The sequence below is a fragment of the Mastigoproctus giganteus genome, chromosome 4 (assembly GCF_048544385.1).
Source record: "Mastigoproctus giganteus isolate SK-2022 chromosome 4, ASM4854438v1, whole genome shotgun sequence".
Lineage (NCBI taxonomy): Eukaryota > Metazoa > Arthropoda > Arachnida > Uropygi > Thelyphonidae > Mastigoproctus > Mastigoproctus giganteus.
The window spans coordinates 222391098-222406069 of NC_143578.1; the positions used below are offsets into that span (position 1 = coordinate 222391098).

At 36.1% G+C, this 14972-nt stretch overlaps 1 protein-coding gene across 1 annotated transcript in view; it reads right to left on the reverse strand.

Moving 5' to 3' along the window:
* Window positions 1–14972, reverse strand: part of IFT52 (intraflagellar transport 52) — a 197674-nt gene that overhangs the window by 31491 nt on the left and 151211 nt on the right. The window contains exon 8 of the mRNA XM_090372064.1: window positions 3606–3760. Within this exon, the coding sequence (XP_090228190.1) occupies window positions 3606–3760 (155 nt within the window). The remainder of the gene's footprint in view (window positions 1–3605; window positions 3761–14972) is intronic.

A 14972-nucleotide genomic window follows, 5' to 3' on the forward strand; every position in this document is an offset into this window, starting at 1 on the left:
GTTTATCCTGTTATTCCACCTCATCCGCCTAGATTGCATTTAGTGACCGAGCGACTCATTTCTCCTCGTATACCATTCATATAAATTAGAAGACTAAGACTTTGGCGAATACGGAATTTTGGGCGAAATTATAAATGTTCCTGTAAATGTTAATTCGATGGTCAATCATTTGTCTCGGAGAATGGATGATTATTGTGTTAAAAAAATACACAGATCATCCAAGCCAAAGATGTTTTCACGTAAAATAAACATCTTTAGTGCGTACAGGGTACACATGCTGTTTATGATTTCATTATACTCAGACCGTGTGCTGTTCTCTTTTTTCCTATAGGGAATATATGAAAAATAAGATTTTTTTTTTATGTACCCCACTGTCAGCAGCTGTAGAAATTTAATGCATGCCAAAATCCAGGGAATACTGATTAGACCTATCAGTTCTTAGCCCTTTCATGTTCTTCAACCACACAGAAAACACAATATGAAACTCGGTCTACCTTCAAAGAAAAATATAGTACGGTAGAATTTGTGTATAATGTGTAAAGACATAATGAGATAACAACTAATGTGAGAAAATAAAATGGAGGTAGACACTGTTTCACACTTTCAGTGCATATTGGCCACGTCAAAGGAGCTATGCTGTACTAATTTGCCTTAATTCTTCATGGTACAGAAAAATCAACATACAGTAGACATTCAGAATAATGGCACCTTCAGGGATTCAAGGTGACGTTATTTCGATTTTTCCATTATCTAGAAAGTTTTATTATTAATATATTTAATGCAGAAATAATGAGGCTAAATAAGAATGCAATTTGATTAACAGCACATAAAAAACACATGTTGACGATCCAATGTTATATTCTGCCAACTTACAACCCATTCTATTTTTCTTTATTATATGAAGTTTAGTCTGTGCAAGTAGTAATGTGGCACTGACCGGGCTAGCCGGATGGGTAAAGTACCTGCCTGCCTGGCAACCCAAAGGTCGCGGGTTCAAACCGTCTCGGGCTTGGATCAGAGTAATGCAAAAACTTTGGGAGGTGCATTATGGCCACAGAAGCCGATGCACCAACAACTAACAAAAAAACAAACAAAAAAAAAAAAAGTAATGTGGTATCGTCGCCATCCTTCCCATACCAGGCGGAAAAGGCGCAAGTTTGAATCCCGATGATGAACTTTTATGGGCTTTTTTTCACTCCGTGGCTGAGTTAGTTGGTCTCAGGCATAGGTAGCAAGGTTTTTTTTTTTATTTTCCCAGAAACTGGGGGTTTTTCATTCAGCAAAGCAGGCAAATCGAATAGAGAACGCATGCAATTTACTCCATATATTTTCACATACAGCGGATTCCGGTTATTTGGGGCACCGGTTAATCGGGGCAGCCATTTATTTGGGACAAATCTTAAACAGAACCAAATCAAGAAAATAGCCAGGATTTCCTTCGCTTAATTGGGACAACATGCAGTTTAATCGGAGCAGGATATCGCAGCACTTGAGATTACCCTGCAATTGTCTCCAACCTTTCTACATGGTCTGGTTGGATTTCTGAAGGTCACAACCATAAAACAATTAACAGTTTCCAGTTTATTGTACTTTTCTATAAGTGAAATCTATTATAAACTGATAGTAAACTCGATGTTATTGAAATTGCAATAATACCAACAGTTGGAATTCCGTGGGTTTTTATTGTTATTACGGTGAAATGTGTTTCCGCTCGAATCCCGCCTCGGGCTTGGATCAAAGTACTGCATAAACCTTGGGAGGTGCATTATGGCCACAGAAGCCAATGCGCCAACAACTACCTACCCCTTCCATGAAATCTTCAATCATATAAAAAATATAATTTTTCAGAATCTTCTCTTCATTTCTATTTTTTAAGTTTCTTAACTTGTTATTCCATATCTCACTTGCACGAATTGTGTTAATTGCAATTTGTGAGTACCATTTTCTTTTTTATTCATTGCTTATTTTTTTACTGTGTTAAATTTTACCCCCCCCCCCAAAAAAAATGTCAGTGAACAGAAATATCAACTAGTTAGTATGTACATATTACATTATGTATTAATTTAGCTATGCATGTGAAGAGTAAATTTATTTTTATTTTGCTAAACTGTGGAAAATATTCTTCCGATTTTCACATATCATTTAATTTTTTAACTGGTAAAGTAATAAACTATAAAATTGTGCTTAATATATCTTTACTTTTATAATATTCCTCTATTTTCATTTATTAGAATCGCTGTTTAATAGAATTAAAATTCAATTCACAAGTGTGATCACAATGACTGGCGCTTACAGCATATCGTATAGCGAACAGTACTTTACTATGGTGAGTCCGTTGTAATGTGATTTGATTGTATAGAGGATCAATTGTTACGACTGATACTGTATTTTTAACTATTTACTTGAAACTTCGCGGCACTGGGGCAGCCGCGTAATCGCGGCTGCCTCAGTGATGCAAAGGCCAAAATGCACTAGTCCCAATTAACCGGAATCCACTTAGTTGTCTGTACCCTACCCTGACTTGTTCTCTGTTTCAAGGAATAGTGCTATTCACTCCAAACATGAGAGTGCACACAAGGGTGCCTGAGAGACACCATTGAAGAAAAAAAAGGACTATTTTAATGCTCTTCAGTTCCATTTTCCAATCAAATGCAATTCACAGCACGTGACTTTGAAGAGATGTTCTTTGATTCTTCAATTTATTTTTAACAAAATCAACAAAAAAACAGCTGAATTCCGAGCCAAACTGGAAATGCTGCACAGCGTTAGCTGTCTGTTTATTGCCTCAAAAGTTATTTTTCACTTCCATCAGTAATTTACATTTTTCTGTTACTTTTCTGTAGCTTGTACTAGCACAAGTGTCCTCTGTCCACAGCTGTAAAGCATCATGTTCACATGAACCACTTCTTGCATATTGCAGAAGTGTATGCTTTCTACACCTTACATTCTATCTTACACTTTATATATCTTGGAAGCATTATGAAATGACCACTCAGGGGTTCTAATTAACTGAAATTTATTGAAGAATTATTTATAAAACTTTTGGAACTGTCATTTCCTGACAGCAGCCTTTATTTGCCACTGCATATTAGCAACACTCAGCAATTCTCTTTTCAGTTCAGTTTTGGTGTCCAGTTAATTCTTGCCAATGTATTATTTATCTACATTCTGTGCCCGTGTAATTGATTTTTTAAAATGGTCTCAAGGAGAACAAGTGAGTCAGTTAATGATAACATAAAAAGGTAAAAAGCTATCAGAAAAACTTGTCATTGAAAATTAAATAGGACATTCTAAAAAAGATTAAATTTGTGAGAGTGCCAGATTATATTTATTTTTTTTAACACAAGATTAGTAGTGTGTGTGTGTGTGTGTGTTTGGGGGGGAGTACAATTTCAGGGTTAGACACTTGCAGATATGTGCTGCCTTAGGAATAATTTGGCTCCACTATGGTAAAGAAGTTCAGCAACCCTTCTCTAGTAATATAGCTCAATAAATATAAACAATTTCAACATCAGTATTTTTTTTTAATGTAAGTAATGCAATACAAGTGAAAACCTTTAAAAAATGTATAAAATACACTTTGCATAATTATTATTTCTACTTACTTTATTACTTTAGGAAGAATGCTATTGTCAAGTTGGAATAATTTGGTATCAAACAGTTTTGTGTAATCAGTGGGAATTTCTTCACTTTCCTGAAGAGAGCTAAAAGGTTGCTCTGCTAGTTTTCCAATGGACGGTATCATAAAATAATCAGAGATCTGGATAAAGACATCTTTCCTTATTAACTGCTTATCTTAATGTACATCAATATACTTTTTTTTTTTTTTTTTTTTTTCAAAAGTAGAGGAAAAGAATTACAAAACAAATTGCTAATTAGCAGGCCTCAACAAACTTGTTCATGATTGAGGTGCCACTGTAAAAGTCAGTTGCCAGATGGGATAGCATACTAAAAAAATATTTTAAGGAGTCTTATAAAACAGACAATTACACAGTACACTGAATTCACATAATGCCAACTTCCAATCAGCCAGTATCAATCAACCTCACACAATCATATTGGACAATCTCTTGATATTAAACTCTGAAAATTAAAAGCTTTTAAATTTCTTGACATTTAAGTTTTATCCATATGCTACATTAATTATAAAGAATATATTAACTATTACTGTTGTGTCACAAATCAAAAAAGGACAACAAGGGATGATAAGTTATCAGGTTGTTCTTGAAATTACAAACACTCAACTTACACCATTGTACATGCAAAAAAAGATAAGATAAACTGCATAAATATTTTCACAAATGCACAATCTTCAAATATTTATTTTCTTTCTTTCTGATCAGTTAAGAAGGATAAAGTTTGCTATACTGATGTTGAATAATAAATTTATTACAAAATGTTCTACAGGTAACTTTTATTTTCTCACTATCCAAATGAAATCCATATGTGATTATTTGTGCTTTTTGTCCTTCATCTCATTTCTGCAACCAATAAAATTCGTTCAGTAAAATAATGTTGTCAACAGGCAGTGTCCGTACTAAGAGTCCATTGTACTGTACAGGTCATGCCAATCCTTGTGACATACAGACCACAGCATTTGTAAAATAAAGAACTGGCACTTCAACCTGTAAAAAAGTGGTGGTTTGGATTTCTTACTCACCATGCCAAACATGGTGACCATGTTTGTCAAGACCTGCTAATTAGAGTAAATATAGCAGTTCATAAAATCATTTTAAACAGATAACTGATGAAAAAAAAAATCCATCTTTTCTTTTATTTTTTTTTTTTCCTCAAGGTGGATCAGCCAAGTTCCAGAATTTGTACTGATATGAATTCTGATACTCAAAGCCTTTGGCTAATATAGGCTTTTAAATTAGGAAAAATTAAACATATATAATAAAGAAGTAACCACATTAAACATTAAAATATTTCAACCTCATAGATGCCAATCCAACCTGTAAAAATATCAGTTGCCAAGCTGGATTTCTCAGTCACCATGCCGAACATGGTGACCATATTTGCCATTGGATTAACAATGGCAATTCATAAAACCATCATTTTAAATAGATAACTGATCAAAAAATTGAATATATTGTTCATGTAGGACCTACTAGCATTTTAATTCAACTCGTTGTTGGTAACTGTTTATCATCATAAATTCTTGTTACAGCCAACTTTCCTAGATAAATTCAACATGGGAAAATATAAGTAAACATAAAAGCATTAAAAACTATTAAAAGTTTTTATGGACAAAGCCATTTAAAAATGCCAATTACAGAACAGTCAAAAATCGAATCCAAAAGATAACCAAGTTCCAAAATTTGCATTTGTATGATTTTCACTACTCAAAGCCTTTTGCAAATATAAGCTGTTATGCTAGGAAAAATGAAACGTATATAATCAAGATGTTTGTTATTTTGGTTTTTAGGAGCATTAGCAACTAAGGCCATATTGCTCCGGGATATGCAGTGGTCATTCCCTGACCTTTCCGCATCCTCCGTATTTGGTGGTGACGGGCTTGAACCCCGGTCTAATCAAGAAGCGTGTGCTACGCACTGCTGCTCCTTCCCACCTGGCTACAGAGGCACCACTGTACTTGTTGCATTACTGCACTTGTTGTGTCACTGCAGCAACAAGTACAACGCATGCGCATCTGGTTTCGTGACGATTTCTAGGTAACGTAACACTCTTTTCCAAATAACACCAGTAAAAATGGTTTTTTTTAACGCCAAAAAATTTACTCACTTATTCCATTTTTTTTTTTTTCTCCATGATATTCATCATTCACAAACAACTCATATTCATGAGTTAATGGTTCACCATTGAAAAGACATAACATACCTGAAATCTGTATAATATAGGTTTCAAGATATATAAAAGGGTCCAAAAAACAATTTAGAAGAAATAAATAAAGTAGCTGCTTTGACAAGTTTGGAACTTCCATCAATTAGTCATGTAAGTGTGTAAGACTAGATTCGAAATAAAAAGACATAATTACAAATGCTAATTCAAAACAACAGTGACCATGAAAACTCTGTAGAAGAGAGGGGAGTAAATTTGTGAGAGATCATTAATTAACCCCATTAACCTCTTTTGAATAAAGTTTTCAAAGTCTAGCAGTAACACAGTCAATAAGAGCTCTTTAGAAGAAAATTAATGGCTTATGGTATGCTTATGCCAAGAAAGGTTAGAAGTTAGTGTTACAGCCATTATAAACATATATGATCCTGTCTAAAAATCCAGTTGCTGCTGATTGTGAGAATAGAAGCAGCAAACTCTTCTTGCAAAAAACAAGCATATGAGGTGTGGCAATAAAGTTTCTGGACTGATGCTGTTGCACCATGTTTGATGAGTTTGAAACTAAACAGAAGCGGTATGTTATTTTCAACTTTTCAGAATTTTTTTCATTATGGTCTATGCTTGTTAACAGGAGAGACTACTACAGAGATAGGATACACTTAAATAGAGAGGGTGCAAGAATATTTGCTGATGCTATTGAGGCAGTGTTAGGTGAGTCGGAACACTGCTAGTTTGGGTGGGGGGGGGGGGGAATTCACAGCCTAAAAGATTAACAGCACCCATAGGCAGATGCGAAACTGATTCTTGCACTGCTTCTATTTGAATGAGCAACAGCCTGGAAAGCAAGGTGCTGGGAATTCCGAGGACTGCTGGGAGTCATCTTGGAAAAAGTAAATACATGGGCTGTGTATTTACTTGCATGTACACCAATGCTAGAAGTATAGTTAATAAATTTGATGAATTTGAAGTGCTGGTCAAGACATCAAAGGTGGATATTGTTGGGATATCAGAGACGTGGTGTCACACAGATATAAGCAGTGCAGAATTGGAATTTGGGAAGTACAATGTGTACAGAAAGAATAGACAGGACAATCAAGATGTAGCACTTATTAAAATCTGTCAGTTTTAATTTCCTTTGTTTTTTTTAACTATAGGTTTCTGACTCATAATGCAGGATAATATATTTGTCAATGATTCATACTTGCTCAGTTGAAAATAAAGTTATAATCAACCTAAATAAATAAACTACATACAAACAGTTAAACCTGAATATTTCAACTGTATATTGTTACCGACTAGAGAATACTAAATTTATATTAAAACCACAAGGAAATTAATTAACACAAGGGCATCTAACATTATAACAGCAGCAATTACAATAATACTAAATATATAATATATACAACACACAAGTTTCATCTGAACATGTATTTAAAATTAAATGGAAGTTATAATATAAGGGGGGGGTGGGGAGGTTTCTTGTATTATTATCATTATGTGACATAACTGGAAAATATTTTAAATTTCTGTGTGTATGTAATATATAGGGTATTCTTGAAATAAGTATGTTTTAATAAAATTTTAGTAAAATTGGAGGGCATGTTCTATGGACCAAAACAATAAAAAATGTTATATAAACATGGAACTGGAAATGCTTTTACAAAAAACTAAAGCTATTCAAAAAATTTCTCTACAAGAGAAGCTTAGCAGAACTTTGTTTAAAAAATACCTCATGTTAATGAGATGTTTTAAGGAAACTGGAGTTGAGAGTAAAGATGTGAACAAATATTGCCTCTTATTACAACCACATTCTCTATTCAACAACAAAACACAGACATGTTTATAGCAATAGTTAACCATGGGCAATATTATTTACTCCACTATTTTATAGTACAGTTTAGTACTGAGTAACTACAATAATTTATAATTATATATCAGATTCATTTTATTTTAAAAAAAGGGAGTTAGGTATAAAAAATTGGTGGTTGTGCAAACTTCCAAACCTGGCCATGAGCTACCACTGTCTCACAGTATGGAAACCTTAGTTACAATTATTGTATTTTAAACATGGCTGTGCTTGCGGAAAATGAAAATAGTGAAGCTCATATGATACTACATATTGCACATTATATTTAGGTAAAGAAGCAATTTATAATATGTTACAAAGTACATTGCCATTTATTTGAACAGAAATTGACGGAGCTGTGTGTGTTCAACTGACAAAACAAAATGAAATACAGCCAGTTATGCTATAATACGCATTTTAGAAATGCGAATTTGAGCCAACGCGAAAATTGCATTATACTCACATTGGCTAGTGTGATTTCGCCTACAAGTAACACCAGGTGAATGAAACCCGGCAGCAATACATACAAGTTTACGTAGCTTAAAAAATATCAAACATCAAATCTGTGTCAGCTATATTTCCCATTTACTGTACAGTAAACCCCCGCTATTCGCAGGAGTTACATTCCTGAGAAATGCCACGAATACCGAAAATGCGAATACTCAGTTATGGCTCCCATAAAGGGGTTCCGTTCCAAAGTATGAAATATATAAGAAAAACTAGTCTAAAATTTTGTCTATGTATATATATATTATATGTACCTTCATAATATGACCATTAGAAATGCAAGCATACGGCATCGAAATGAAAATAAGAAACAATTTAATATTTATTAGAAATTTCAAACAAATCTTTCAAAACAGCACCTTTGCTAACTAAAAATCTTACCCCCGCCAGTCACCAATTTCACTAAAGTGTTGATAAAGGAGTTTTGCCTTTTCACGAATGATGAGTGAACTAAGGGAATTTTATTTTGAGTTCGGTCTTCTATCCACAGATTTAAAGCTTTGCCATTTTTTCTAATTTAACATCACGAGTTACAGAGCAAATTTTTGAAGCAATTAACGCGCGCGCATTTTCACAGACACTACGGCGGATTTTTTCTTCCGATTTTTTGATTGATCCGTTGATTCATTGATTTTATAATGTTTTGCCACTGAGAAGACACTTTCACCATTAAAAATTTTGTCTAATAACTCAATTTTATTCGCTAATGTCATCACCTTCTTTGATCTTTTCACATTTTCCTTGTTATTCATAGCCATAATTTTGTACGGGTTAGAAAGAACTTGTCCACAATAAAGTCACTTTCTTCCGTTAACACACTCGAAAAGTCTGTTTTACACTGCAAAACAGTAGATTTATCACTTTTGTAAGCATATCAATTTATAAATTGATAAATTTATTCAATTTATAAGCATATAAATTAAAGGCAAACGACGAAACCTTCCATGACAAGCGCATAACACATACTGAACAAGGATTAGCGAGAAACATCCACGCTCGCGATTTTGTCACCCCTCTTCCCCCACCCACTGAGCGCTGTTTTGACCAGGAAAGATAATTTTAGCCACACCCATGTTTTTTCATGGCAGAAAATGTTCATGGCGCTTTAAAATTCACATTTTTTTAGGTTTCATTTTATATTAAATCAGTGACCGCAAATAGCGGGGGTTTACTGTAGTTGTATCGGTCAGAGACACACTGTTGTCATTCGCTGTATTCACAACATCACATGCGATACTGTAGGCCAATCATGTTTTCAGGAACTCACATTTTTCTCTTTGAACAGAAATTTCGTGAGATGTGATAGTGTGAACAGAGGAGCACATTTCCGGAGATCACTACCATAAAACAATAAAAACAATTTGCAGTTCCCAGTTTATTGGGCTTTTCTGTTAGTGCAATCTAATTATAAATGGGTAGCAAACTCGATGTTATTGCATTTACCATAGCACCAACAGCTGGAATTCTAAAGCTTTTTACGTTATTATGGTGAAATGTGTTTCCCTTTCCATGTAATTTTCAATCATATAAAAAACATAAATTTTCAGAATCTTCTCTTCATTCCTATTTTTTAAGCTTCATAAACTTGTTGCTCTGGATCTCACTTGTGCAATTTGTGCGTGCCTTGTTCGTCATTATTGATTTCTTATCTTTTTTGTTTTAAATTTTACAATCAAAAAAAAAAAAAAAAAAAAAAAGTGAGTGAACAGAAATATCAATTAGTATGCATATATTACAGTATAATTAAGCTATGTACGTAAGTGTACGGAGTCTCCAAACAATACAAGGTATCTTGTCAAGATAAAGTGCTATATTTACTATAATATTAGCATTAGCAGGGCATATGATGCAAGAAAGCAAACTTATATAGCATCATCCAAAAAAAAAAAAAAACCACCTTCCCATTTCATTCATTCATTCACTCCAAATGTTTCTCAAATTCTGCACGTATTTAAGTTGCTGACCTCCACTACAACAGATGAAAGTTTGTTCCAGATATCAACCATCCACTGGCTAAAGGAAAATTTCTACACGTCTATTCTACAATCGTCTTTCCTCAATCTGAATTTATGCCCCGTCAGGTGAGTAATCTGAGCAAGAGGAAGAATCCCATTAGCAGTGAGCTTGCTCAATCCATTCAAGGCATTATACACCTCAAGTAGATCACCTCGCAAGTGCCTAGTTTCCAGGAGCTGCACTTTGCAGAATTTAAGCCTTTCTTGGTAACACCAACCCTTTGTTCCACTCATCAATCTCGTTGCCCTTCTCTGTACTTGTTTCAGAAGTGCTATATCTTTCCTAAAATGAGGACACCAGGCCTGTATACAACATTCAAGGTGTGGCCTGACTATTGCCTTATACAAGAGGAGAATCACCCGCTTATCACTGCTGGCAAGATTCCTGTATATCAGTGACAAGACACTGTGAGCTACTCTTGCAGTCTTTTTGCACTGTTCAGAAAACTTCTTATCTGACTGCACAATTACCCCAGATCCTTTTCATTCTCCACTATCCTGAGTGTAGTACCACCCAGTTTATACGGTACTCTAAGGTTACTGTTACCCATATGCAGTACTTTACATTTCAATGTTAAACTTCAGTTACCACCTCTCAGCCCATCTGCTCAACTTTTCCAGATCCTGTTGCAGAAGCATACTATCATTACAGTTATTAACAACCTTGCCAACCTTCATATTATCTGCAAAATTCATACAACTTCATCATTAACCCTGATATAGCTTCATCAATATCATTGATAAATACTGAAAACAGCAAGCCCAACACTGAACCCTAGGAGAGTCCACTAATAACATTAGTCCGTGAAGAGCAGTCTCCACTGATAAACACTCTGTCTTCTACCACTCAACCATCCTTTTATCCATTGTAGCAACTTTCCCTTAATGCCATGCTGCTCCAATTTGTACAGTAGACTTCATATACCACGGTATCAAAAGCTTTCCTAAAATCCAGGTATATGACATAAAAATTATTCTTTGCATCCAATTCCTTTGTCACTACATCATAGTATCCAATGAAAATTTTCAGACAAGACTACGACTATGACTACTACTCCCTTAACAAACCCATGCTGTGTCTGAACTATAACTGCAGTCTTGTCTAGATGATCCACATCGCTTCCTTAACCAGTGACTCCTTTATTTTCCCTGGACCAGAGGTCAAACTAACAGGTCTGTAATTACTCGTGTCACCCTTTGTGAAAAGGGGGACACATTTGCACATCTTCAGTCCATGGGGACCTCCCCCAAGTCCAAGGAAGCTTTCATAATTATGGATTTGCTTACTTCCTTTGCTGCCTCCTTTAATATAACTGGATAGATCCCATCCACCCCAGGTGCTTCCTTAGGTTTAAGTGCAAATTTTAATTTCTCTTCTACTTTGCTAACAGTTTTTACAAAATCATGTAGCTCCCTGTTAGAGTTTGATAAACTTCTGGCATTCACCTCCTTGAATAACTCCTCATGTGTGAATGTAGATGCAAATTACTCATTGAGTTTATCAGCTACCTGAGCATGATCATCAATAGTCAAACCATCTAAGTTAAGTGGACCAATCTGATTCAACCCTTTACTTCTAGAGTTTACATAACTAAAGAACTCTTTGCTATTTTTCTTTACATCCTTTCCCAAAGATTTCTCATAATCTGCCTTCGCTTGCCTAAAATCCTTTGTTACTTGATTAGAGACTGGCTTATATCTGCCATAGGCTTCTGTATCACCTGATAATTTATAAACATTCCATGCATTTTTCTTTTCTGCCATGCATTAATTCATCTGATATCCATTTAGGCCTAAACCTTAAACAGTATTTCTTAGTTGGTATGAAAAGCCTAGTACCCTCCAAGATTAATTCCCTGAAGGTCTCTCATTTAGAATTCACTATTGGTAACATCATCAGTTTTTTTTTTTATTTCGTATGATGTGATCAATACACAAAGGAACCAGTTTTTTCTTGCTTCCTTCGTGTATCATGGCCGGGATATCCAACCAACCGGTTGGTTCGGCACCATCGTGATATCCAGCCCGAGGCGGGAATCGAACCCGCGACCTTTGGGTTGCCAGGCAGGCACTTTACCTACCCGGCTAGCCCGGTCGGCACATCATCAGTTGATCCCACTGTATAGAATTTAACAACTCTCTGAGACCACTGAGTTCTGCTGCATGCCTCTTCTGCAGATACTTCCATGGACACTGTTCTTCTGAATTGGCTTCTATAATTGCTGCTCTCTCTTTCAAAACAGTCCGAACACGTGCCGCCACCAGCCAACATCCACTGACTGTCCAACTTCAAACCCACAGAACCAACTTTTCATCTTCCTCATTTATTCATTCAACTGCCGTTTTCTGGAACAACCTTCCTTCATACGTATTTCTTGAAAATTACAATCTACAGAAGTTCAAGTCCAATGTCAACAAATATCTTCTTTCGTCTTCTCAACCTCCAACCCAAGCACGGTACTAAGTACTATAGGTTCTAATACCTCTCGTGTTTGGGGTTCACATAAAAAAAAAAAAAAAAGTCTCTTTAAAAAAAAAAAAAGTAAAGTGCAGCCATTATCAACCCACTGCAGGGTGGAAGCCTCCTCAACAATTCATGCTGAGGGAGATGGACTATAATCTGCCACGCTGGTCCAGTGCGGGTTGGCAGATCGACCGTATTCAGCAGTCAGGGGCTTGAACCCCGGTCAACTCAAAGAGCGTGTGCTACTGCACTCCCGCTCCTGCCCACTCGGCTACGGAGGCCTTCTGCTCTTTAACGAAAGCAAAAACCCTTCCTCTTACCCTTGACAGCAGTTACATCTTTAAGTAAATCCCACATCAGTACACTGTGATCACTGTCACCTAGTGGTTCCTTTATCTGCAGATTCTTAACGCATGAAGAATCACTGCTGATAATCAGATCAAGAGTATTACTCACTCTGGTTGTCTCTCTGTTGCTGAAGAATAAGCCATCTAACAAATCCACTTGCTAGTGTGCGAGTGACCAACCACAAGTTTCAGTCAATATCTCAGAATTTAAATCCCCCATTATAACACAATCTGATTTACAGGCCCACTCTATTTCTCTGCACAATTGCTCATTATCCTCATCAGATTCATTAGGCCTATAGCACACACCTATTATCATTTTCCCTTTCCCAGTGTTCATGTCACACCACACTGAGTCAACACTGCATTGTCCACCCATGTCAACTGGATGTAGTTCCTTAGATTTTATGTGTTTCTCAAATAATAGCATAACCTCTCCTCCCTGCCTACCCTGTCTGTCCACACCGTACTTCCCAAATTCCAATTCTGCACTGCTTATATCTGTGTGAAACCATGTCTCTGATATCCCAAAAATATCTTCGTTTGATGTCTTGATCAGCACTTCAAATTCATCCGTTTTATTTATTATACTTCTAGCATTAGTGTACATGCAAGTATACATGCAATTGTTCTTACTCTTAGTTACCCTAACACAAACCATGTATATTTTTGTTTCATGATGACTCCCAGCAGCCCTTGAAATCCCCAGTACCTTGCTTTGCATGCTGCTGCTCATTCTAGAAGCAGTGCAAGAATCACTTTCACCTCTGCCTGTGGTTACTGTTATCCTATCTGTGAATCCCCCGAAGCTAGCAGTTTTCCGACAGACCTAACACTGCCTCGACAGCATCAGCAAATATTCTTGTGTACCCTTTCTATTTAAATGTATCCCATCCCTGTAGAAACAATCTCTCCTGTTAACAAGCACAACCATGATGAGAAAATTTCCACCCCATGAGCCTTCACAATCTCTCCAGGGCCAAAGTGATTGGCAAGACTCTCATCATATACTCCCTCCTATCATGTCTGGGCAGATTTTTTTTTTTTTTTTATGAAACCCCAAACACGAGAGGTATTAGAACCTACAGTACTTAGTACCATGCTTGGGTTGGAGATTGATAAGACGAAAGAAGATAATCGTTGACGTTAGACTTGAACTTCTGTAGCTGTAATTTTCAAGAAATATGTATGAAGGGAGGCTGTTCCAGAAAAAGGCAGTTGAATGAATAAACGAGGAAGATGAAAAGTTGCTTCTGTGAGTTTGAAGTTGGACAGTAAATGGATGTTGGCTGGTGGCAGCACGTGTTCGGACTGTTTTGAAAGAGAGAGAGAGAGAGCAGGAATTATAGAAGCCAATTCAGAAGAACAGTGCCTATGGAAGTATCTGTACAAAAGGCATGCAGCAGAAACAGTACGTATATGAGACAGTGAGTGGAGAGACTCTGTTAGAGAGAAGTCATTAATTATCCTAACTGCCCTCTTCTGAATGGAATCTAGAAGCCTCAGAGAAGTTTTGGGGGGCACCGCCCCAGATGTGGGAACAATATTCCATGTTAGGGCGGATTTGCGATTTTTACACAGTGAACAGCTGTTTGGAAGAAAAGTAACACCGAGAGCGAAAGAGAAAACCAAGTTTTTTAGATGCAGAGGAAGCAATATTTGTAATCTGCTTGTGCCAAGAGAGATTAGAAGTCAGAGTAATTCCCAAAAGAGATATATCATTTTGCCTAGAAATCGGAGTGTCACTAAAGATAAGCATAGGAGTAGAAGAATCCTTTTTGCAAGATATAAGACAAGACTGAGTTTTAGAAGGGTTGAAATCAACTAAGTTGTCTTTGCCCCACTGGAGAATTAACTGGAGAACAGCATTTAAGAAATTGATAGCGGATATTCGAGAAGTTGAAGCTGATTGAGCAGGGCAAGTTTTTTCAAAATGGAAAGTGGAATGCAAAATGTTATCATCAGAAAACTATGGATAGGATTTCCAGTCAATG